The 26,303-nt window shown below is 43.9% G+C and overlaps 2 protein-coding genes across 2 annotated transcripts; both read right to left on the bottom strand.

Annotated features, from left to right (window-relative positions):
- Positions 1–218: 218 nt before the first annotated feature.
- Positions 219–4,143, bottom strand: LOC144612314 (putative G-protein coupled receptor 139). Its single transcript, XM_078431892.1, has 2 exons — positions 4,074–4,143; positions 219–1,123 (listed from the first exon to the last, which is right to left on the bottom strand). Exons 1-2 carry the CDS (start codon positions 4,141–4,143, stop codon positions 219–221), a joined length of 975 nt encoding a protein of 324 aa, XP_078288018.1.
- A 5,422-nt stretch (positions 4,144–9,565) lies between these two features.
- LOC144612312 (interferon-induced protein with tetratricopeptide repeats 5-like) lies at positions 9,566–25,869 on the bottom strand. Its single transcript, XM_078431891.1, has 2 exons — positions 25,839–25,869; positions 9,566–11,033 (listed from the first exon to the last, which is right to left on the bottom strand). Exons 1-2 carry the CDS (start codon positions 25,850–25,852, stop codon positions 9,566–9,568), a joined length of 1,482 nt encoding a protein of 493 aa, XP_078288017.1. The 5' UTR covers positions 25,853–25,869.
- Between the last annotated feature and the right edge of the window lie 434 nt (positions 25,870–26,303).

Here is a 26,303-nt window from a genome sequence, read left to right as displayed (position 1 = left end):
GAGCCTGTTCCTGAAATAAAACATACCTTTAATCCCATGGAAGTAGACACAAAATACTGGAGTAACTCAGCGGGTCAGGCAGCATTTCGGGAAAGAAGGAACGGGTGACGTTTCGGGTCGAGACCCTTCTTCAGACTGATCCCACGAAGTTTAATCCCACGAAGAGAGTCTAGGGTTACAAAATCGCACATAGAGCTCCTTTCCGAATACTGTGCTTTCTATGTTTTTGTTATTTTAACAAATGCATTCAGTGGATATTTCGCCGCTTTCTTCAGCTCCTCTCTGAACTGGGACTGTGTCAGGACATAAATACACGTGTTGGTGCAGGAACTGAGAACTTGCAACATAAATGATATTTGCTCTGTGATAAGGTTAGGATCAGAGTAGGAGGTATAAATTTGAACGTTTGCAATCCTCCTGTAAACCATGTACACAAACTGTGTTATCCACAACAATATAAAACTGCCGGTTATACTGAATAGTAAAACGATAGATTTGCTGCGTTTCTCCATCTCTGGGTCCTTGCCATTCTCTCCATTGCTGCAGCCCCGGAGCTCCCCGCGGGCTCTACTAGCCACTAAAATACGTGCGGCCGTCAGAACATTGAACAGCAAAATCAGGAAAATCGGGATGCACGGAGTCAAAATGCGATCAGTTACGTCAAATGCAGCCCAGGCGACGGAAGTACTGAACTCCCGCGTGACGACACAACGCCACGGGACACCATCAATAACCTCTCCTGGTCTGTAAATAAAGTACCAAGGGATGGAGACTAAACAGCTCATCGCACCCACTGTCGTGATAACCACACCCGCCGTTCTCTCGGTGCAATATTTTGTTTTCAGCTGCTCACAACAAATGGCCACAAACCGATCAAAGGTGAAGGCGACTGTCAGCCAGACGGAAACATGCGTTGCTGTCGAAAGTAAGACGATGGTCAGACTGCACACGGGTGTAATGTACAGGAATGATCGCGGAAAGTAACTCTGACCAACCCTCCTCAATAAAGGGTTAGAGATAACGACCAGGAGATCGGCCGCTGCCATTCCCACCAGGTAGCGAGTGATACATTTGGAGAGACCGCACTTCCCTCGGGACAGGATCACAATCGCCACCAAGTTAACTGTAAAAGAGAGAAACAAAACAGAAAAGATACTGATCAGACCTGGAGGTGAAATATGAGATCCAGGGAATGTGGCATCCCGGGAATATTGATACGTTGGTCTTTGAAGGAGAGAGGTGATTTATGGGAGGGAACAGGTCGGGTGATTTAGTGGAGTGCAACGTTTTCATAAGGGCCACCGGTGAGAATTGGGAAAATCACTCATATGTGAACGTTCTTCCTCTGCGTTCTCCGAAGGCCGACAAGGGCTCAGGGTCGTATGAATTTAATAAATCGTCTCAGAGTGGGAACACGCTGCTTCAAATCGGAATCTACTCAGATCCTGAACGTTCAGAAAACGGGCTGCAGAAGACTCATTCCTCCCTTAAGTCAAAACAAGCATGAAAGGGCTTCCCTAAAATTCGGCCTGGTTTTAATAAACATGTGATGTCCAGAGCGAATTATGGGGAAAAGAGGGAAAGAGAAAAAGAGGAAACTAGAGAGGTTGCACTAAAACTGCGAGTGCTGGAAATCTGCAAATTATACATGAGAACTTTCAGATCTGGGTGCATATGTGGAATGGGAAACAGTTACTGCTTCAAGACCGGGACAACCGATCGGAACCGACTGAGTGTTACGGGCATGAACCGTAATTTTGGGATTGGGGCAGTCCTGAACAAGGAGCCCGGATGAACCAAGACATGAAAAAAAATCAAAAGTCAGTTGAAAGCCGTGCAGGAAAGGTCGGCATTCACCGGGATAGGTGAATCGTTTTCGTTGCACTGAAATTGATACGTTCGATTACTATTATATCGGAAAAATTATCAATGCACTCTCGCTATTTGTTAAATTCAGCTAACGAACTATGAATGATATCACTCTATCGTCAACAATCTTTTCTATTGATCTTGCAAATGTATTTTATGCAGAGAATTAATTAAAATATATTTTACCGAAGCCGATGAAAGTTCGGATAACGATATACAAACCTGCGCAATGAATACTCTCAATCTGGCAGCAGATTTGGCGTATTGGTCAAGCGTCATCGTTTGATTTGCATAATTTTCTATTTTGTCCTCGTTGCCTCCCACTCTATTTCGTCGTTTTGTCCACTCCCACACTGTTGTTTTTAAACCCCGCTTCACTAGAATGGCATTGGATTGCAACAGGTAACAATCCAAGTCAGTTATAAATATGTCCTTTCACCATGAAGCCTAAGTGGTGTCGAGGAACAAATGCGAATGTCCACCCGGGACATTCTCAACACGGGATAACGGAATATTGTATGTACAGCGGAGTAATATCTAATCAGCTAATAATCTCACTGCGTATTGATGGCGATATTAACCCTGAGCATTGCTGGATGAAGCCATTACTCTTTCACTTTGAACATCTGTTTCCCTAAAACCTTCAATTATCACACAACACACATCTCAAAAGTGCATTAAATGGGCTAATATTGAATGTGTGAATCCTTTAACCCTGGATGTTAGTGACCAACGGGAATCAATTTAACCAATCCTCTCCAGGTGTGGACTCGCAAACTTGCGCCTCACCGCGTCCTCCCTTATATATTTGAAAATAGGGTAATTTTCCTCCCTCCACTAACAGTTCTAATGAAATTCATGGCAGGATATTTCCAGTGAAAACGATTTTTGGCAATTGTCCTTTATTTATTTGATTCGACTTCATGCCCTCTAATTATTCAATAATCTTAAGGCAGGCATATCTCTTTTTCTCTATGCTCCTATCGTCCAAATACGTACAGGTATGTAGGTTAATTGGCTCGGTAAATGTTAAAAATGTCCCTAGTGGGTATAAGATAGTGTTAATGTGCAGGGATCGCTGGTCGGACCCGGTCGGCCGAAAGGGCCTGTTTCCGCGTTGTATCTCCAAACTATCGTTATTCATTGTACTTCACTAATATGTTCCCTCGGCACTTCAACTCATAGCCAAACAACTCTGGCCAGTCGGTCACTTCTCCTGACCTCCTTCCCCCAAATATCCACCTGTAGTGCAATGACCAGAATGATACACACTCCATTCGACCGCTTTCATCAAAGGTATTCTATTAGGACTGACGAAACTAATGCATCATTAAGCGTTTTACCAATTGTCCTGCTACCATTGGGGTAAGGTGACACGTAATATCAACTTGTGTCTGTTGCACTCTACCATATTCTGATAGTTCCTGCATGTTCCTTCGGCCCAGGTCGATTAACGCAGATTTGTGCAATTCAATTCAACTGTCAACATTCCCATTTGTCCAATACGTTGTTAGCATCTGTACGTGTCATTCGTTTCATATTATAAATCTGGCTATCAATTTGGACATTATCTGCATTTTTTAAAAAATTGCAGATATCGATATTGACCATATATATGTATTTGAAAATATATGTACTGTATATATGTATTTAAAAAATATATACATATATGGACAACATCTGCAAGTTACAAACAATTGCAGATAATGTCGAAATACTTTTATATATATATATACATGCACATTACTTTCTCGCTATTTACCACAACATAATCTGGACTGATACTGCATTTAGTGGAACAACACTGTGTGCATCCGGTTCTCTGGCGCCAATTACTTTGAAGTTACTAAAGGATTATTAAATCCAAAATCAACTTTCTCCCTGAATCTGCGGGATATTGCATTTGTTATCTAGTCGAATGACTTGCTAAAACATAAACGGTATCTAATACCACCTGATTCTCTGATTCTTGTTCAATGCAAATGTAAGTTGTTTGGACACATTCATGGCAGATTCCGAGCCCTCGACAAACGCAGCGTTCGGACAGTTTCGCCAAACTACGATGTAGCGAGGTTAAATGAACTGGCCTCTTGCTCATTCCGTTAAGATCGGACGGCGGGTTAGGTAAAACTGACAGCGAATATAAAATAAAACCTACCAAGGCGCGGTTCACAAGGATCGGTATTATTGCAATTGTGCCTCACCTGGAACGCCAATAGCCCCAATAACAGGATAATAAATCTCTCGGATCCTCAGAATTACCGGTTTCCCCATTTCTATCAGCAGCAGTGACTCGTGCTGATTGGGACGCCACGGCTCTGTTAGGATCTCTGAGATGATGCGTTATCATGCACCCATATTTATACAGGAGACACGCTCCAAAGGTACAGTTGTAATCCTAATCATTGCTGTTGGTTACAGTTGATGGAACAAACAAACTACGTCAGCGCGTCAGCTTCTGAAGCAAAATATGTGTTTGACTTCACACAAACATCTCCACGTGCGGGAAAAATCCAAGCTCAGACCTCTCCCGAGAGTAAAACTGAAAACTGCCATCACACAGGACAATTCCAACAGCTATAGGTATCCTCATATCCCTTCAGTTATGGCTGTTTTGTTGCTTCTGACAAAGGCTGAGTTTTGAACAGTTCGTGCCTGATGGTCAGAGCCTCGGAGGCTGCATCTGGACTGGAAAATGTATTGTATTCAATCTAATGTATTGTAATCAATCCGATCTGACCTAAATGACGATGGCATTTCCGTAGTTGAGAAGCAACCCAGCAAACAGGCGAACATGAGGAACATTAACAATTGTTCAAGGATTACTGCCTGGAAGATGCAGTGAGTGATATCAGTGGATCTCACTGTTATTATCATATCATATCATATCATATCATATATATATACAGCCGGAAACAGGCCTTTTCTGCCCACCAAGTCCGTGCCGCCCAGCGATCCCCGCACATTAACACTATCCTACACCCACTAGGGACAATTTTTACATTTACCCAGCCAATTAACCTACATACCTGTACGTCTTTGGCATTATTCTCTATGCCAATGATATTCCTCTCATTCAACCAACATCATCAGCACGCTATTTTACCGCAGATATTTAACTTTTTATTCTACACCGTTTCGTGTTCCGGATAACATACGAACGCTCTCCCACCTTACTTCATTCGACCACCTCAAATTTTAGAGTCTATCCCCTCGCCTTCAACCTCAATAAATATCAACTGATACAAAACCACGGCCCCTGCCCATATCTCCCCAATTCCTGACAAACTTCTAATTTCCTTTTCATTCATATATATGTGGTCTTACATTTTTCCGATCTACATTTGAAAGCAATCCCTTTTCATCGATAAGTTCTGCTTACCCTTCCGCATCTGAACTATCCTCCACTGAGCGCTCAGGTCCCTTTCTGAAAACATGCACCACCGGCTCACATAATGGACAACTTACGTAAACTCACACTTACCTAAACAAATGATTACGTATCCATTTCTACAACGACATGTGTAATTGCAACGGGAGGATGGCGAGGGGTTCCCCTCTCCTTCATAGATATGAGAGCGTGGCCCGGGCTCACGGCTCTTTCAGTTTCAGCTACTGTCAGTGCGGCGGCTGGGAAGGAGACCGAGAATGAGAAAAGCGGGGATTCATTCGCGGAGATGATAATTGTTTGGAAATATATTGTATTTGCTTTAGGTAAACGGGGAACATGTGAGCAAGGAATGCTGCTGGTAGCGATTAGACACAATTGAAATCACCATGTAACTCTGCGGGGGCAAACTGGCACTGGACACACTGTCCACTCTGCTTCTCCTGACAGACTTCGTTTAAAACACAGCATCTGTATCTCTTTCCGACAGTCTTCAAGAGCTGCCGGGGTCAGTTAAGTAACGGTGTAAGATACACCCGCTCACTGGGTGATATCAATGGAGAACCTTTTGATCCTCAATCAGCGTGAGGTTAAGGGCGACACGGAGGCGCAGCGGTACAGTTGCTGCCTTACAGCGCTTGCAGCGTCGGAGACCCGGGTTCGATCCCGAATACGAGTGCTATCTGTACGGTGTTTGTATGTTCTCCAGCTTGGCATTGCTGAGAAGCTGCTGAAGCTGGGGCTTAACACTCCCCTGTGTGCCTGGGTCCTGGATTTTCACACCGCCAGGCCCCAAGTGGTCAGGATGGGGCGACATACATCTAACCCCCTCACACTAAACACAGGATCCCCCCCCCAGGGTTGCGTGCTTAGCCCCCTACTGTACTCCCTGTACACACATGACTGTGTGGCCAGGTTCAGCTCCAACTCCATCATCAAGTTCGCTGATGACACTGTGATGGTGGGCCTGATCTCCGATAACAATGAGAAGGCCTACGGGAGGAGGTGGCTGATCTGGCACTCTGGTGTCAGGGCAGCAGCCTCCTCTTGAATGTCAGAAAAACTAAGGAGCTGATTGTGGACTTTAGAAGAGCTCAACTTCCGAGGATGTGCACGCCACTGGAGATAAATGGGATTACTGTGGATAGGGTGAGCAGCTTTAAATACCTGGAAGTCCACATCACAGAGGATCTGACATGGACAACACATTGCCACACTGGTAAGGCAAGGCAACGCCTTTACCACCTCAGACAGATGAGGAAATTCAGAGTCTCTCTGAGGATCCTTCAGTGCTTCTACTCTGGGGCTGTAGGAAGCATCTTGTCCGGCAACATCTCAATCTGGTTTGGGAACAACTCTGCCCAGGACAGGAAGGCTCTGCGGAGAGTAGTGCGTTCAGCTGAACGCACTATGGGAACTACACTTGCAGGTCCTATACATCAGGAGGTGCAAATTCAGAGCCAACAACATTATGGGTGACCCCAACCACCTGTTCGGACTGCTACGGACTGTTCCAGCTGCTACGGTCAGGCAAACGCCTCCGCTCTCACGCTGTGAAAATAGAGAGGATGAGACGGAATTTCTTCCCACAGCCCATCAGGGCGGTTAACTCTTACATCACCAGCGACTAATTTACTGTATAAATTTATTTTTTGTGTTGGGTCTTTTTAAAAACAAATCGATTCTGTGTTGTAGTTTTAGCACAATCCGCAGGCATTGCCACTTTCCTTTCTCTGCACATCTTGTATGTGTATGTGGCAAATAAAGTAGACTTGGCTTGACTTGACTTGTTGTACCGGATGTGAAATCTCAACAACTTCACAAAGAAATTCGACACAACATAAATTACTGATTATTCTCCTAAACCAGACTTCGATCATGCAAAAACTTTAAGTACACAGAGTAACTACAGTAGTACAGACAATCATAGTAATGCGGTGCTGAGATAGAATGGTGATTGGGGTTGTGCAGGGTGGTTCGTGAACCTGCTATCTGATGGGGAGAACCTGTTCTTGAACTAGAAGGTACGGTTATTCAGTCTCTTAAACATTCTTGCCGATGCCACCAGCCCTTTACTTTTGTAAATTGGTTTTGTCTCTAAATCGGAAAATGTACAAAATTGCACGATATTTCCACAATATAATAACGACTGCCATCAAAATCACATAGAGTGGGTCCAGAGTGAAATATTCTTTCATTGCATTAGCTGCCAGATCTTTTTTCGCAAAAGTGCAATTAATTATGAACCACCTTCACAGAAATTTTTTAAAAAACAAAGAGACGGAGAAATTGAACTTTTCAAGATTCTGAAGAGACCGACCATTCCTTCCACAGCTGCTGCCTGACCCACTGTTCTTCCTGATACCAGCTTCTGCAGTTTCTTATGTCTTTAGTGTCTTCATTTTCCTTTAGATTTTCTTCCATTTCCTGATCAAGATAACTTACCTTTGAGCGTTGATTTGTTTAACGATGTGCAAATTTCAGAAATAACATTTTTTATAATTAGCTTGCAGTTTTCCCTTGAGATTTTAAAATATCTGCTTTATGTTACTAGCTTTACTTCTTTAGTTTAGAGATACAGTGCGGAAACAGGCCCTTCAGCCCACCGGGTCCGTGCCGAACAGCGAACAACGCACGTTAACACTATTCTACATCCTCTAGGGACAATTTTACATTCACCAAGCCAATTAACCTACAAACCTGTACGTCTTTGGAATGTGGGAGGAAACCGAAGAGCTAAGAGAGAACACACGCAGGTCACAGGGAGAACATACAAACTCCGTACAGACAGCACCCGTAGTCCACTGCAGTTCGCCTACCAGACTCGCGTCGGGGTGGAGGACGCCATCATCTACCTGCGGAACAGAGCTCTTCAACACCTAGAGAAGCCGGATAGCACTGTGAGAATCATGTACAGCTGTAGACATTGTTGACGCACTCAGGTCTTTCATGTTTCTGATGAATGGAATCTTTGAGTAGTAGCAGGCTACAATCAAGTACCATTCTTGGATGCAGTTGAACAAATCTATATGCAAGGTGTGCCATGGCATTGGTGGAGTCTAATTGGGTATCATTTCTTCTTTCGATTGTGTGTTCCTTTATTTCTGGCGTAGAGCACATTCAGACACCATCCTTTCTATTTCTTTTGTATTAAAATACAACACAAAGATCGGGAAAGACAATCGACTTTATTTAAGAGCGCCAAATACAGTGATCACTGGGAGCAATTTACATGATTGCTCAACGAACAAAAGATTCATCGACTTATGTACAGAATTTTACTTTGATGTTTGTTTATTGCAGAAGGCACTTCAGGACTTTTCCTTCTTCCAAACAAATATACATCATGCACCTCTGAAAGACACAGCAGAGTAAACGCAGCCCAATTCCACCCAATTACAGGTAAGCAAACGTCCTGTTACCCTGTTGACCTTATTTTATTGTTTTACGATTGCCATTTGTCCTTTGGCAACAGAGAACAGAATTGCACCTGATAAGTTAATAACAGATTGAATCAGTTATAAATATTTAAGTTTGCAGTGTGTTTACTGGCATCGAGTGACATACAAAGTAATCTTTTGTTGAACATTTGAATCTTCGGTACTGATTAAAGCATATTTAACCATGGGCCGTATTCAGACTCAGCCCTATACACCACTACAACCATGTTACATTTGGTGTTGCCTTGAAATCTATCTTCAAGATAAAGAACTTTGTTGCGGAGTTCTCTTTCAATAATTCTATCTATTGAAATGGCTTCCACAGGCTTCTCATTCTGTAACTGTTCACGCTATCTAGATCTCATGATTTAACTATGTCATGCACTAAGTTAGCATGTTACAACCTAGTTTCAATTGTAGCGATAACGGTCATGTTACTGAAGATGAATGTAATATGAATATTGCATGATTTGAAGGTGACAATGTCCAAGTTGAACATCAGAACACAACATGTGTTATGTTGCTCATTGAACCTTGGACAGAGGTAAAAGTCTCCATTGTTTTATAGTGTCACAAGCAAGCACTTTGGATTAGTCAGTGTGCTGTGTGCCATGCTCTTTCTCTCTCTCTCTCTCTCTCTCTCTCTCTCTCTCTCTCTCTCTCTCTCTCTCTCTCCCTCTATGTAGCAAAAGTGTCACTATTCTTGAAAGATCCACATAGGTTGGATAATATTAACACAAGGTTATCTTAAAAAATTGCACATTCATGAGTAACAGTTCCAATTTGGAGAAGGTGAGAACAGAATATAATTAGTGAAACAAACACCCTACTCATGCTTTTCTTGCTTTAGGTGAAATTGTTGCATCTATTAATGTTCATGATGCTCTTCAAACGAAAGGCGTAATTTACAAAGAGCACTGAGATATTCTTCATTGCTGGGATCGAATTCCAAGGCCTTTTCAAAGTATTCAATAGCTTTAGACTTGTCCCCATCCATCTGATGCAGTAACCCTTTGACACCAAGTGCCTTGCTGTCATGTGGATCCCTGCAAAGTGTCCTGTCTGCCCACTTGTCCAAATTTACATAACACATTTTCCACTCTTTAGAGTTATTTTTAATCTTCAGTCCTTTCTGGAATAATTTGACAGCATTTGAATCAGCCCTTCTCTTCTGCAGTTGAAATAAGCCAGCCTGAAAACATATTCTCTGCATATTATCTGGACGAATACCCTCTAACTCCAGCAGTTTGCTGTAGACCTCCCCTGCTTTGGAATTCTCTCCATTTCTTAGACAGATGTCCGCATAATCTAGTTGTGATTTAATAGCTGTCCTTGGACGGTGTTCAAATGCCTTTCCAAAGTGATGCTTGCAATGATCGATCAAAACCTTTTTCTGTTGAAATTCAGGATATTGTGGATCAGAGCTCAATCTATTTTTCAACAGTTCAAGCAGTTGCACTCTATAGCACATACCTATTTGGTCGTGTAGAACACTGCTGTGTGGAGTGATTCCTAATGCTTTTTTCAGCATCTCAATTGCCTTTTCCACAGCTTGTTCTAGTCTGTAAAATTTTGCTGCATTGCGAAGCACTTTTGGAACATCAGGGCTATTCTGTACGGCTCGTTCAACTAATTCATTTGCTTCCTCCTTTTGCTTGATCTCTTGCAGTTTTAGGGCCAACATCACCATGGCCAAAGATTCATCTGGATCAAGCTCCAGCACACGTCTCAGATGCTTCACGCACTGACTCCTTGTGCATTTCTCTGGAGTTCCAGGAATTTGTTCCATACGATACAGAGCAGTTGCGTAGCCCATGATCCATTCCGTGTTATTGGGATCTTCCTCCAGAGCTTTCTCAAAACATTCCATAGCCTCCTCATAGTATTGAGCTGCCGATCTCAACAATGACCATCCCTTCTCCCCATACACTTCAGGTATCATTGCTGTGTAGCGAGGGCCATCAGTGAGCGGTTTACAGATCATCTCCAGCTTGTCGAGGTAGGACTGGGCCTCGGTCAGTTGTCCCATGTGGTAATGCACCCAGGCGTAGTTTCCATAGGTGATGATGCTTCTTCTTTCAAATGCATCTTTGTGGTTCTCCCTCAGAATCTTTTCAGCTTCCTTTAAATTTTCAAGAGCTTCTTCATAGTTGCCCTGCAGGGAGTTTACAAAAGCAAATTGGTTGCAGGACCTGGCCTTATACTTCAAATTCAGATCTATAGAATCTTGTAATCTGTACATCATATCATCCAGGTCAATGGTCTCCTTCTGTGGGCCCCACGTGAAGTGACACTGAAGCTGATCGAGCTTCTCCTTTAAATCCCTCACTGTTTTGCTGTAAGAGAAGAAAACACATGAAAATCGGTCGCAGATAACCTCCAATGCTTCAGAAATAGTCAGCAGATCAGACATGCTAGAGACGCTTTTCTCATATGCCTCTCTCTCTTAAATGCCTCTATCATATCTGCTTCAACCAACCCTCGCAGTACATTTCAATCTCTCATCACCCTCAATATAAAAATAATTGGCCAACACATCTTCTTCAAATCTTGCCCCTCGCACATTAAACCTATGCTCTTTAGTATTTGATTTTTCCATCCCGAGAAAAAGGTACTGACTGTCTTTCCTGTATATGCCTCTCATAAATTTATATAATTATATTTGGACTCCCAAAGCCTCTGGCATTCCAGAGAAAACAATCCAAGTCTGTCCAAATGCTCCTTATAGTTAATATCCCCTGATCCGTTCAACATTCTGGGACACCTCATCTGCACATTTTTAAAGCCTCCATATCCTTCCTGTAATGGAGTGACGAGAATTGTATGCAAAATTTCAAATAAAAAGTCCAATAAAGCTGCAAAATGCTCGTAAACCTTTTCTGAACCCTTTCAAGCTTGAAAATATATTTCCTATTACATGGTGCCCAGAACTTAACGCAATCGGGTAGATGCACAGTATAAGAAGATAACTGCAGATGCTGGTACAAATCGAAGGTATTTATTCACAAAATGCTGGAGTAACTCAGGAGGACAGGCAGCATCTCGGGAGAGAAGGAATTGGTGACGTTTCGGGTCGAGACCCTTCTTCAGACTGATGCACACATGCTGATACTGATACATACTGATGGGTAGATGCACAGAGTCTTTTGCCCAGGGAGGTGTATCGAGAACCAGAGAACATAGGTTTAAGGTGGAGGGGAAAAGATTTAGTAGGAATCTGAGCGGTGACTTATTCACACAAATGGAAGTGGGTGTGTGGAACAAACTGCCAGAGGACATAATTGAGGTAGGGACTATCCCAACTATTAAGAAACAGTCAGACAGGTACATAGAAAGGACAGGTTTGTAGGGACATGGGCCAAATACGGGCAGGTGGGATTGGTGTGGCTGGGGTATGTTGGCCAGTGTGGGCAAGTTGGGCAGATGGGCCTGTTTCCATGCTGTATCACTCGATGAGATTCAACAAAGGAAATATGTCCTGAAACATTATAACATCCAATTCTTACCAGCCATGCAGGATGAAGAACCATTTACTCCATGGCCGAAGGAGACACAATGTTCTTTAAACCACTACTTTGAAATATTGTACTGTGATGCAGTGAGATTCTAGAAAGGTGAATCCAACAGAGTAGAAGCAGGAGCATGGATTCTAAAAGGATTTTTTAAAATCTAAAACAGAATTTGAACCTTGAGTTGCAACCTCATCTTTAGGGGTCCATGCTGCACAATTTACTGATGCTAATGTTGAACACTGGTGAATGCAGTTGAACCACTTCTGATCAGCACTGACTTCAATTATGTCACAAATGTAGTTCAAAGGCATCTCCGCATCTGGTCAACTACTGCAGGGTAAACACACAGAGGGAAACTACTTCTGCACTTGTCCACGGGGAAAGTTACACATGAATTACTATTGAAACAGTGTGTGGTGTGGTTGGAGCACTGTGGCAGTCCAGTCTATCTCAGTGTGACTCTTGATCGATCTCTGACCGATAAAAAGCACATATCACCAAGCTTAAAGGAAAAGTTAGTTCCAGAAATGCTCTTCTTAGCAAGTTGAGTACCTCAAAATGAGGAGCAAATTCTAAAATCATTCGATCAACACCTCTGGCTCTCTGTTTCTCCACTGCCGAGTATGCGTGCGCAGTATGGGAGCGGTCAGCTCATGTAAGGAAGATTGATCCTGTGCTAAACACAAGCTGTCGCTGCATCAGTGGATTCATGAAACCTACCAAGACTGACAGCATCTACTCTCTGGCATTGCTCCTCCTGGAATCAGAAGGCCAGTCAAAAAAGAATGTCTCAGACAATCAGAGGATGAAAGACGCCCCCAACATGACCACCCTTTGCTACCTCAGCGTTTGAAATCACGCAGAAGTTTCCTCTCATCTGTCCATCCCCTGGACTGTAGTGCATCGTCCAGAAGGCTCAAAGTGTGGGAGGAGAGACTCAAGAAATCCCCGGAAGACATTTACATGGCAATCGATCCCTCTGAGAAACTCCCACCAGGTTCTGACCAACCGTGGATAACCTGGCGCAGTCTCAACAGACTGCGGACAGGCATGGGGAGGAGCTAATTGAACATGCTGAAGTGGTGATATACTGAAGATGCAGCAGACTGCGAATGCGGACGGGGCCTCCAGACCATGGAACATCTCCTGAGCTGTGACATGCTGCATGACACATGCACTGTGAAGGATCTTGCAGAGGCCAACGACGTGGCACTAAAATTTGCTCACTATTGGCAAACAGTTGTGTGATGACACGAATAAAAAAAACTATTGAAACGGCCATTAGTACAGGTGTTACACTTCTCTGGACATACTGCAAGGCACTTACACAGCTGTGGCAAGAAATTAGCCGATGAACAGGTGGAACAAACCGTCAGGATGGATATTGTCACATCGGACAGTATAGCACAAGAACAGGTCCTTCAGTCCACAATTTTTGTTTTGAACATAATGCCAAGTCAAACACTTATCCGTCTGCAAATGATCCATATCCCTCCCTATGCTGCAAATCTTTAAAGCATGTAAACTTCCCAAAAGCAGTGGTGGGATTTGAATTCTTGCATCAATAGTCCGGTAATCGAGGGTGAGGAATGCTGTCAAAAGATACAACAGAATATAGATCAGCTGCATAAATGGGCAAAGAAATGGCAGGAAGGAACTGCAGGTGCTGGTTTATACCAAAGATAAACACAAAATGCTGGAGTAACTCAGTGGGACAGGCAACATCTCTGGAGAGAAGGAATGGGTGACGTGCAAGCACGACGATTGTTTCGCTGAACGCCTCTGCTCAGTCTGTCTAAATGTACCTGATATTTAGGTTTCAAAAGACAATTTAACTCCCCTCCCATTCTCACACTAACCTTTCTGTCCTGGGCCTCCTCCACTGTCAGAGTGAAGCCCAGTGCAAATTGGAGGAACAGCACCTCAATATTTCGCTTGGGCAGCTTACACCCCAGTGGTATGAATGTTAACCTCTCTAACTTCAAGTCCATCTACCATTTCTTTGAAGATAGACACAAAATGCTGGAATAACTCAGCAGGACTGGCAGCATCTCTGGAGAGAAGGCATGGGCGACTTTTCAGGTCGAGACACCTCTTCACCCCTTGCTTTCCCTCTCTCTGCATCTCTCTCCCTTCCTACTTCTCTGACCAGACTGTCCCCGATTAAATGGTTTCTCGGTATACTTCGTTGTGACCTTCTCCTGGCCAACAATGATCTATTCTACATTTTCCTTGAGCTGCATCTCCTTTGATGTCATGTTTATACACCTTACCCTTCCTTATCTCTGTGTCTCCCTCTCCCCTAACTCTCAGTCTGAAGAGGTGTCTCGACCTGAAATGTTGCCCATGCTTTCTATCCAGAGATGCTGCCCGTCCTGCTGAGTTACTCTAGCGTTTTGTGTCTATCTTCAAATAAATGGTAGATGGACTTTAACACAGGTAATAGCTAGACCCTGAACAGCATTGATGTGCAGGCGGATGTTGGAGTACAAGTTCAAAGCTCATTGAAGGTGGCAGCACAAGTGAATATGGTGGTAAAGTAGGAATATGGTATGCTTGCCTTCATTGCTAGGGGCATTGAATATAAGAGTCAGGAAGTCATGATGCAGCTCTATAGGACATTTGTTAGGCTGCATTTGGAGTATCGAGTGCAGATCTGAAAATTTCATGCAGATGTGCGAAGAAAGTTTTTTTTTACATCGAGATCAGTGGGGGTGTGGAACGCATTGCCAGGGGTGATGGTTGAGCCAGTTATGATAGTGGTGTTGAAGAGGTTTTTAGACAGACATAAGTCCAGGTAATAATGGGATATAGATGATGTGCAGGCAGATGAGATCAGTTCATTGAGGGCTGAAGGGCTTGCTCCAATGCTGTACTGTCCTATGTTCTGTGGCATCAGTCATGAGGCCAGATCATTAAAGAATACATTGGCACACACTGCAAGGTGAACTCACCCAAGAAGCTTTATTTCCAGAAACAAAACCAAAGGGTATAGAACCAACCCCACAGTTTCCTCTTCTCCTTCCCCTCTACACTCCAGGGTTAATAAGGGTTTGGTCAGTAGGATGGGGGTAGTTGGTCCAATGACACTTAATTGGACTTCACTTTTTCTCATTCGCCTGTGCCGGGAGTTGAGGGGACCTTAATAGGGACATGAAATCCCATTCCCCCTCCTTAGCGATAATCCCAGGATTTGTAGCAGGTCCGACCAAAGGGCGGGAGAGGATAACAACATTCTCAAGATGTGCTTCCACCATTGCCCTGCATTTTCACTCTTCTGTCTAGCGCTGTGCTCACTACAAGCTCTGAGTTTCAACCTGCATTGTTGTCCCTCAAACCCTTAGGGGTTCAGGGCTCCTGGGGTTCCATGCGTCTTTCTCCGAAGCAGTACGTTCATCATGAAGCTGCAAGATTTCTGCCTCGAGATTCTTCAGCTTCTTTTCATTCTTCTTGGAGTGAAGATCTCCTCTCTGGAAATACAAGCCTCTCCCAGCTCAAAGGTAGACACAAAATGCTGGTGTAACTCAGTGGGATAGGCAGCATCTCTGGAGAGAAGGAATGAGTGACTTTTCGGGTCGAAGACCCTTCTTCAGACACACCTCTCCCAGCTCACATTGGTGGTCTTTCATCTGTGCCTGAAGACTACAAAGTTGTTTAAATGTCTTATCACAACTTTTACTCACAGCCTCAATTTGTGCTTCCAGACCTTTGAGGTCCATCTCCAGCTTCTTCCTTGTGTACACTGCTTCCATGCATCCTCCAGCTCTGCTTCAAACTCACAAACCTGTCTAACCAACATTCTCTTCTCTTCATTCACTAAATGCTGGAGTAACTCGGCAGGTCAGGCAGCATCTCGGGAGAGAAGGAATGGGTGACGTTTCGGGTCAAGACCCTTCTTCAGACTGATGTCAGGGGGGCAGGAAAAGGAAGGATATAGGTGGAGACAGGAAGATAGAGGGAGATCTGGGAAGGAGGAGGGGAAGGGAGGGACAGAGGAGCTATCTGAAGTTGGAGAAGTCGACGTTCATACCACCGGGCTGCAAACTGCCCAGGCGAAATATGAGGTGCTGCTCCTCCAATTTCCGGCGGGCTTCACTATGGAACTGGAGGAGGCCCATGACAGAGAGGTCAGACTGGGAATGGGAGGGGGAGTTAAAGTGCTGGGCCACCGGGAGATCAGTTTTGTTAATGCGGACCGAGCGCAGGTGTTCAGCGAAGCGATCGCCGAGCCTGCACTTGGTTTCGCCGATATAAATAAGTTGACATCTAGAGCAGCGGATGCAATAGATGAGGTTGGAGGAGTTGCAGGTGAACCTCTGTCTCACCTGGAAAGACTGTTTGGGTTCTTTGATGGAGTTGAGGGGGGAGGTAAAGGGACAGGTGTTGCATCTCGTGCGGTTGCAGGGGAAAGTGCCCGGGGTTGGGGTGGTTTGGGTAGGAAGGGACGAGTGGACCAGGGAGTTACGGAGGGAACGTTCTCTGCGGAACGCAGAGAGGGGAGGGGATGGGAAGATATGGCCAGTGGTGGGGTCCCGTTGTAGGTGACGGAAATGTTGGTGGATGATATGTTTGATCCGCTGGCTGGTGGGGTGGAAGGTGAGGACGAGGGGGATCCTGTCCTTGTTGCGATTGGGGGGAGGGGGAGCAAGAGCGGAGCTGCGGGATGTAGAAGAGACCCTAGTGAGAGCCTCATCTATAATGGAGGAGGGGAAGCCCCGTTTTCTGAAGAACGAGGACATCTCGGAAGCCCTCGTGTGAAACACCTCATCCCGGGCGCAGATGCGGCGTAGACGGAGGAATTGGGAGTAGGGGATAGACTTTTTGCAGGGGACCGGGTGGGAAGAAGTGTAGTCCAGATAGCTGTGCGAGTCGGTGGGTTTGTAGTAAATGTCCGTCACTAGTCTGTCTCCTGTGATGGGGATGGTGAGGTCCAGAAACGGGAGGGAGATGTCAGAGATAGTCCAGGTATATTTAAGGGCAGGATGGAAATTGGAGGTGAAGTGTATGAAGTCAGTGAGTTCTGCATGGGTGCCAGAGGTAGCACCAATGCAGTCGTCGATGTAGTGGAGGTAGAGTTCGGGGATGGGGCCAGTGTACGTCTGGAACAGGGATTGTTCGACGTACCCGACAAAGAGGCAGGCGTAGCTAGGGCCCATGCGAGTGCCCATAGCTACGCCTCTGGTTTGGAGGAAGTGGGAGGAGTCAAAGGAGAAGTTGTTGAGGGTAAGAACCAGCTCTGCTAGGCGGAGGAGAGTGTTGGTCGATGGGGATTGGCTGGTTCTACGGTCGAGGAAGAAACGGAGGGCTTCGAGACCATCCTTGTGGGGGATGGAAGTGTAGAGTGACTGGACATCCATGGTGAAGATGAGGGAGATATCATTCTGCTCATCTCTGGCCTGTGGTTCCCACAGATACACTGGGTGCAAACCAGGCTCCCGAGGTTTCTACTCGAAGAACGTGAGGTTTGGACCTTCCTGTGGCTGTTGAACAGGTGATCCAGTCCTGAGTCACATAACAAGGAGTGGAACCAGGAGTCTTTAACCACCCCTACAGTGAGTGACCAGCTGTGGTGCTTCATGGCAAAACATATACAGGCAGCTGGAACTTGGCGTATATCACCATGCACATGTCAGTGGGAGAATCTCAGATACCTGTTTGCCTGTAGGTAACAGTTCTAGCCGGACCAGAGTAATGTAACTGGTCAAGTCTATTAAAGCAAATGTAGGTTGGCCTTTAGAGGGTGTACATTCAGGGTGGTTTTCCTTTCTTCTGGGCCCCATGGATGGTGCAACCTGCCAGCCATAATTTGGATTGGGTCAAGGGGTGTCCTGGGTCTGCAGACTTTGGCTCGTCTTCGAGGTCTGGTTATGAGGCACTTCTGCCATCTCCTCCTTCCTGAGCCAGTCAGCGCCCCATCTCCCTCCAGGGTGGAGTCAGGGTTTTGCTCATACAGGGACCCGAAGCCAGGGCTCATAGAGTTTAGACTCATTCAACACAGACCATAATCTCCTTATGGGTTTGGGGGGCCTGCTGTGCCACTGAACACCAGCTGGCCCTAGATAATGATCCATTACCACACAATCCACAGATCAGTCCCTGCATTGTGTGAGGAGCCAGTGCACTCTTGCCCACATTCTCCAGTAATGTGGTATCTGTCAAGACTCCGGATCAATAATGAACACACACGCATAGGCACAGACATACGAACTGGCACAGGGATATGCCCACCACACGCACACCATAGGCACACAGGTGAACTCATCCAATGGGCTTTATTTCTAGAGACAAAGCCAGATGATATCTAGAACCATTCCTGTGGCTTCATCCCCTCTGAGCTGCGTGGTTTGTAAGGAGGAGTTCAGCAGGACTGGGTTAATTGGACAAATGATCCTGAATTGGACATGGATGTGGCTCATTTGCTCGTGGCCAGGAGAGTAGGTGGACCTTAAAGGGGACGTGTTATTACAGTTCTAAGTGGGTGGTGGAGAGAAAGAATTAGGGGATTAAAAGAGACCTGGAAAAACTGGTTTACACCAGAGGACAAACGTGGTTACACTTGCCCTGAAGTGCAACCATCCATAAACAACATACCTTTAGCAAAAATAAGGGTAATAAACAATGTTACACCTTACTTTTTAATGTACAATTTGTATACATATATATTTATTTTGAATATAAATTGATATACACCACTGATTGCTAAACGAGGCCAATCATTACCTTCACATAGTTTATGGGAATTCCAGATATAATAAAACAACCCAACAAGACAATTTGGATATGAAATGTTGGTGACTGGGTTCACGAAAAGAAATTGCATAGAAATTATTCTGACCCTAGTTTCATTCGAAATTGAATAACCTTAGACAAAATATTCCATAAAACTCAAGGAAAATCGAAATAAATTGTTCAGCAACGATACACCAAAATAAAGTTATTGTTGAGGAATAAGAAATATCCACACTCCAAAAGAAAATGTTACAGAGTCATAGAGTCATAGAGCGTAGAAACAGGTCCTTCCGCCCAACTTGCCCACACAAACCAACATGTTCCATCCACACTAGTCTCACCTGCAAGCGTTTGGCCCATATTCCTCAAAAACTGTCCTATCCATGTACCTGTCTAAATGTTTCTTAAACTATGTGATAGTACGAGTCTCAACTTCCTCCTGTGGCAGCTCGTCCCATCCCCCACCTCCCTTTGCATAAACAGTTACGCCTCAGGTTCCTCTTAAATATTTCCCCCCTTCACCTTAAACCTATGTCCTCTGATGCTCGATTCCGCTAATCCAGGCAAGAGAATCTGTGCATTTACCTGAACTATTCCTCGCATGATTTTGTACACCTCTATAAGACCACCCTCATCCACCTGTGCTTCAAGGATTAGAAACCTCGCCTGCTCAACCTATCCCTGTAACTCAGGTTCTCAATTCCGAGCAACATTCTTGTATATCTTCTCTGCACCCTTTCCAGCTTGACACCATTTTTTCTATAACATGGTGCCCAAAACTGAACACAATACTCGGTGCCTGTTTTTGGTGTAAACCAGCCTCTGTCGTTCCTTCCTCCACTCTAAATGTGGCCTCACCTACGTCTTATATAAATGTAACATGACCTCACAACTTCTGTACTCAATACTCTGATGAAGGCCTTTCTGACACCCCATCTATCTGTGATGCCATTTTCAACTACCGATGTACCTGCACTCTGAGATCCATGTGCTTGACAACACTTCCCAGAGCCCTACCATTCACTGTGTAGGTCCTGCCCTTATTAGTCTTTCCAAAATGCAACATCTCACACTTCTCTGTTTCAAATTCCATCAAACATTCCTCAGCTCACCCGCCCAAATGATCAAGATCTTGCTGCAAATTTTGACAACCATCTTCACTTTCTTCAATACGACCCACTTTAGTATCTTCTGAAAACTTGCTAATCATGCTTTGCACGTTCTTATCAAAATTATTGATGGAAATGACAAATGGCAATGGGCTCAACACCGAACCTTGAGGCACACCTTGAGGACTGGTCACTGGCCTTGTTCTTGTTATATTTCTCTTTTGATATTATGTTATGGTTCAGTGTTGTTTTACACACCAAATGTTTTAAGCAGAGACAGCTGCATTTACCACAGAAATAGCATCATCCTGCAAAAATGCCCTCACACTTAACATCTTAGAAGAGACTGGATCCAGAGGTGTGCAAACAATGTTAATTGAAATGGCACCAAATGACCTCTAACTCTTGGTCATATTGGGACTAATATACTTGAACTCTGAATGCTTGCTCTGGCAAGGATTATTCCCATCCATTTAAATGTTCATACTAACCACAATGCGAAAGAAACAAACATAGAAATCTAGGAAGCAAAGGAAAAAATTGCTGAAATAATTAATGGCACTATATCAATGATGAAAGAATCCCATCAAGATGTTGAAGGAAATCTAATGGAAGAACATCCTGAAATAGATCCTTCTGAACTTAAAGAAAAATAATGACACTGCTATAGTATTGAATAGTCTAAGTGATGAAAACATGACATTAACATCATTAGATTCGAGCATGGTGAGAAACCAGGTTTTAAATGAAGATTTCCTCACTTTAGATGGATATCTTATTGCCCATTCCCTTTCTGGTACACAAGTACACGTTCATAATTACACAATGATTTTAAGCATTTTAATTATTTTAAATGTGACCACTATTCCACTCCTTTGTTAAATGTCAGAGATAACATGACAATTCTTTGTACAACAGGTTTATATTCTACGCAGTTCACCAAAGACCTTGATCTTGTTTTCACAAGGGAAGATAGGATGGAGAAATGCATTGAAGGAGGTGGTAAGGTAAAATAATGATGTTTTCCTCCCTGGTCCACCCATAACTAAAACTCTAATGAGATTTTTTTTAGAGATTTCCGTCCCAAAGACTATTGCATCTATCCGGACTTTTGATAACCCTTCATCTAACAGTCATGAATTGTTCCTGTTCAGATGCCATTAATACCTTACTGCAGTAATTGGTCCAAAACTACTGGTGCACCTGAGAAGACAGTTATGTCTACAAGTTGAAAACAGAGTAAACAAGCCCATAGAAGCGTCCTGACCTGAAATGTCAGCTATCCATTTTCTGAAGAAATGCTGCCTGATTCATTGCTAATCCAGCATTTTGTGCCTATCTTATGCCATCTATTTTGTGCCTATCTTATGCCATCTATTTTGTGCCTATCTTTTTGTGCCAATCAAATATCATTATTTGGAAACAAATTGATGGTGCTAATTCCTGGGGTTTCATTGATAATACCCAAAATAAATAACATTATTTATAGGGACAAACTGTCAATTATTGCAATGTATGCAATTAAGTAGTATTAACATATAACATATATAACATATAACAACTACAGCATGGAAACAGGCCTGTCCGGCCCTACCAGTCCACGCCGACCATTCTCCCTGACCTAGTCTCATCTACCTGCACACAGACCATAACCCTCTAATCCCCTCTTATCCACATACCTATCCAATTTACTCTTAAATAATAAAATCGAGCCAGCCTCCACCACTTCCACCGGAAGCCCATTCCATACAGCCACAACCCTCTGAGTAAACAAATTCCCCCTCATGTTACCCCTAAACCTTTGTCCCTCAATTCTGAAGCTATGTCCCCTTGTTGGAATCTTCCCCACTCTCAAAGGGAAAAGCCTACCCACGTCAACTCTGTCCGTCCCTCTCAAAATTTTAAAAACCTCTATCAAGTCCCCCCTCAACCTTCTACGCTCCAAAGAATAAAGACCCAACCTGTTCAACCTCTCTCTGTAGCCTAAGTGCTGAAACCCAGGCAACATTCTAGTAAATCTCCTCTGTACCCTCTCCATTTTGTCGACATCCTTCCTATAATTTGGCGACCAGAACTGCACACCATACTCCAGATTCGGCCTCACCAATGCCCTGTACAATTTCAACATTACATCCCAACTTCTATACTCGATGCTCTGATTTATAAAGACAAGCATACCAAACGCCTTCTTCACCACCCTATCCACATGAGATTCCACCTTCAGGGAACAATGCACAGTTATTCCCAGATCCCTCTGTTCCATTGCATTCCTCAATTCCCTACCATTTACCCTGTACGTCCTATTTTGATTTGTCCTACCAAAATGCAGCACCTCACACTTATCAGCATTAAACTCCATCTGCCATCTTTCAGCCCACCCTTCCAAAAGGCCCAAGTCTCTCTGTAGACTTTGAAAATCTACCTCACTATCAACTACTCCACCTATCTTAGTATCATCTGCATATTTACTAATCCAATTTGCCACACCATCATCCAGATCATTAATGTAAATGACAAACAACAGTGGACCCAACACAGATCCTTGGGGCACTCCACTAGACACTGGCCTCCAACCTGACATACAATTGTCAACCGTTACCCTCTGGTATCTCCCATTCAGCCATTGTTGAATCCATCTTGCAACCTCACTATTAATACCCAACGATTTAACCTTCTTAATCAACCTTCCATGTGGAACCTTGTCAAATGCCTTACTGAAGTCCATATAGGCAACATCCACAGCCTTGCCCTTATCAATTTCCCTGGTAACCTCTTCAAAAAATTCAAGAAGATTAGTCAAACATGACCTTCCAGGAACAAATCCATGTTGACTGTTTCTAATCAGGCCTTGATTATCCAAATAATTATATATATTGTCCCTAAGTATCTTTTCCATTAATTTTCCCACCACAGACGTCAAACTAATAGGTCTATAATTGCTAGGTTTACTTTTAGAACCTTACCATACAAAAGGCAAAAAACAATTCTCCCCAGAACAATTTATGTGTTATTTTGAAAGATATACACATCAATCCAGCCCTACATTGACAGTGCTCACTCCCATAATGTTACCTGCATGTTTCTTACGGCTCACTCAAAATGTCTGATATTAAAAATTGTTCAGACATATCGCAATCAGAAAATCACCCACATTTTGAAGTTTATGAGGGAGGGGTCTCGGAATAATCTTTTCAGTCAAACCGTATCGCTCTCAAGACAATACGTGTTCATCTTTAAAGTAAAAACCAGAGTTGATGTATTGAAAAATATACAAGTGGAACTTAGTTCTTGGTCCTCCAAAATATTCCAAATGGAATTTAAACTGGAGGTGGTGTGAACTTGATGTGCATCAATCATGGTTGGAAAAATCACAATCAAATCAAGACAATATTTCCCAATATTACAAGTAACTGAGCTTACACAGCAAACTTTGTCCTCTGTGATCAATTCCAGTCTTATTGCAGATGACAACATACAGCCTATTGCTGTTCAATAACCACCTCAACAAATGACAATTAGCCTAACATTAGGATATTTCCCTTCGGATTTCCTCTCATGTCCAATTAACAGACACAAAGGTTCTAATAAATACATGTAAATCTTAAAAGAGCTACCTCCATAAGTTTGAATACTGTTTTGAATTGGAATACGTCTGAATGTTGAGGGAAGGTACTTAATTGGGGTAAAGCAGATTACCATGTCATTAGGCAGGAGTTTGTGAGGGTAGATTGGGAGCAGTTGTTATTGGGTAAATCCACAGCTGACATGTGGGAGTCATTTAAAGGCCAGCTAATTAATGTGCAGGATTCGCATGTTCCAGTAAGGAGGAGGGATAAGGATGGCAAGGTCAGGAAGAAAAAGAAAGTGCAGGTCAGATTTAAGCAGGTGGCATCAGACCTTTTATGATATTATAATCAGGCATATTATGAGGAATTTAACTCGCCCTGTATTCATTCTGCAGGACCTCATCCCTTTTCCTACCCATGTCATTTGTGCCAACGTGCACAATGACTTCTGGCTGGTCACCCGCCCCCCCCTTGAGAATATTCTGTAGCTGTTCCAAAACATCCAGAACCCTGGCACCAGGGAGGCAACAGACCATCCTGGAGTCCCATTTGTTGCCACAAAATCTCCAGTCTGTCCCACTATCTATAGTCTCCTCTCACAATCGCTCTGCCTGACTTCACTCTGCCTCAGTGCCACAGACCTGGCTAATGCTGCTTCCTCTGCATGGTCATCCCTCTCAACAGTATCTAAAATGGGGGGAAGGCCACAGGGCACTCCTGAAAACTCTGCCTCTTCCCTTTGCTGGTGGTCACCCATCTATTCTCTGCCTGCATCTTGCCTGAAACAAAGCAGGAAGTCGTGGTCTCATACAATCTTTAAAACAACAATATCTAAATAAATATCGACCTTGTACATCTGCTGAGGTCCAAATGGAAGTTATTATTAGCTTTTATTCGCTTTATCACCAGATATCTTTTCACTGTACCTTGGTATTAAACTGAGATATGATATTGCAAGGAAATCTACTTCATGCACGAAGACTCCTGAGGAGAGACTGGAAGGTGCTGCGTTTATTTTGCTTGGAGCAGAGGAGACCGAGCGGGACCGAGATATTCACCATAATGTAAGTTGTAGGAAACTATTCCACACGGCAGAGATGTCCAACACTTGAGGACATAATTTAGAATAAAAGATAAGAGGCTTAGAGAGAGCTCAGGGAAGAATTTATTACCGAGGAAGATGGTTTAAATCTGAACCCTGTGCCTGTGTGAGTATTCAGATAGGAACTCTCACAATGTTTTAAGGTGTATCTCGACAAACATTTGCATCACTCAGACACAGAAGGCGACGCATCAGAAGGCCCCGAAGGCTCGTCGGACGACCGAAAGCACCCGGAACTCGTTGGATGTGGAACCGCAGGACGCTCCGTCAGAGAGCTGAACACGTCGGCCGGCCGAACATGCCCGAACATGCCAGCTGAAACCGACGGAGAGGCTCCACCGGGCGGCCGGTCTCGCTTGGACGCTCCTTGGACGCGGAACCGCCCGATAGCTCATCAGATGTGGAATATTGGGATGGAGTTGCTGGAGACATTGGGCATGAGAACAAGAGCCGGTAGGAGTGTGAACCGGTTAATTCTTCCAGCGCCTATAAGGTGGGTTGCAGGAGGTTGCCCCGGGACACAAGATGTCCGGCGAGGAGGAGAGAGAGACGACGGTTCACGGGCCAAGCCGGTCGGTGGTGATGGAGGGGATCGGGAGTCGCTCCGGCAGAACGAGCACACGGGAATCTAGACTGTGAACTCGATTAAATGGCGGCACACCTGACGGCAACTGCATTATATGCAAAATGAATTGCATTCTACTGTTTATTTGCATATGTGACAATAAATATCCAGTGAACCATTGAATTGGTACCAATTACAGTAGTGCTTTCAGGAGTAGTGTAGATATACTTGATGGTCATCGAAAGGACTACTTTGTCCATATGACAACTGGTACACATATGTAACCACAATGACAGAGAAAGTATTACACTTGCAAGAAGTCAGAATAACAAAAACATTTGCTTTCTGAAGACTGGCTGCAATTTCGCCAGATAGGAGATAAGATACATTTCTATAATGAAAGTTCATCAGCTTAAAATAACCTTCTTTCTACACGTACAGCCACTTAATGACATATCTCTAAACATTTAGTACCAATTACATGTAATACATTACACATACTTTCAAACAATGATTAACACATAAACTTCATACAGAAGGAATTACAGAGTTCTGTACCTCATTGTGTTCATTAGATACGAAGCTCTTTGAATTTTAGCAGCACTTTTGCTGTGGAGTCGATTGAGAAGGGTATTGCTGGCAATGATTTACTGAAAGTCATTTCCTGATGATGAAGAGAAACTTAACCTCGAAAGTGAAACTAGCTTCCCCAAGAAATGATGACAATGATATTCCAGTGTGCCGGAGGCGGAAATGCCTGGATCAAATTACAAGCCCAGAGCAGGTTAGCAACTGTCACTGCATTCATCAGACCCCGCCTGATTGGGTGATCTTTTCTCTGCCTACTTATCATGTCTGGTAGGCATAACATTGAAAATAGGTGCAGAAGGAGGCCATTCGGCCCTTCGATCCAGCACCACCATTCATTGTGATGTTTCTAAGATAGACCAATCTCCTGAGCCTGATCAGTTGTATCTGAGGAAACTAGGGAGGAAATTGCAGGTGCCCTGGATGCGATCTATG

Source organism: Rhinoraja longicauda, chromosome 44, assembly GCF_053455715.1.
Source record: "Rhinoraja longicauda isolate Sanriku21f chromosome 44, sRhiLon1.1, whole genome shotgun sequence".
Classification (NCBI taxonomy): Eukaryota; Metazoa; Chordata; class Chondrichthyes; order Rajiformes; family Arhynchobatidae; genus Rhinoraja; species Rhinoraja longicauda.
The sequence above is the reverse complement of the archived record's forward strand: the minus strand, read 5'-3'. Positions and strand labels throughout refer to the sequence as shown.

Bases quoted from the DNA above. Each gene is read 5' to 3' on its own strand.
- LOC144612314 (XM_078431892.1), bottom strand. From the start codon at position 4,143: ATGGGGAAACCGGTAATTCTGAGGATCCGAGAGATTTATTATCCTGTT. The intron at 1,124-4,073 runs GTGAGGCACAAT...TCTCTTTTACAG, and splicing joins TGGGGCTATTGGCGTTCCAG to TTAACTTGGTGGCGATTGTG.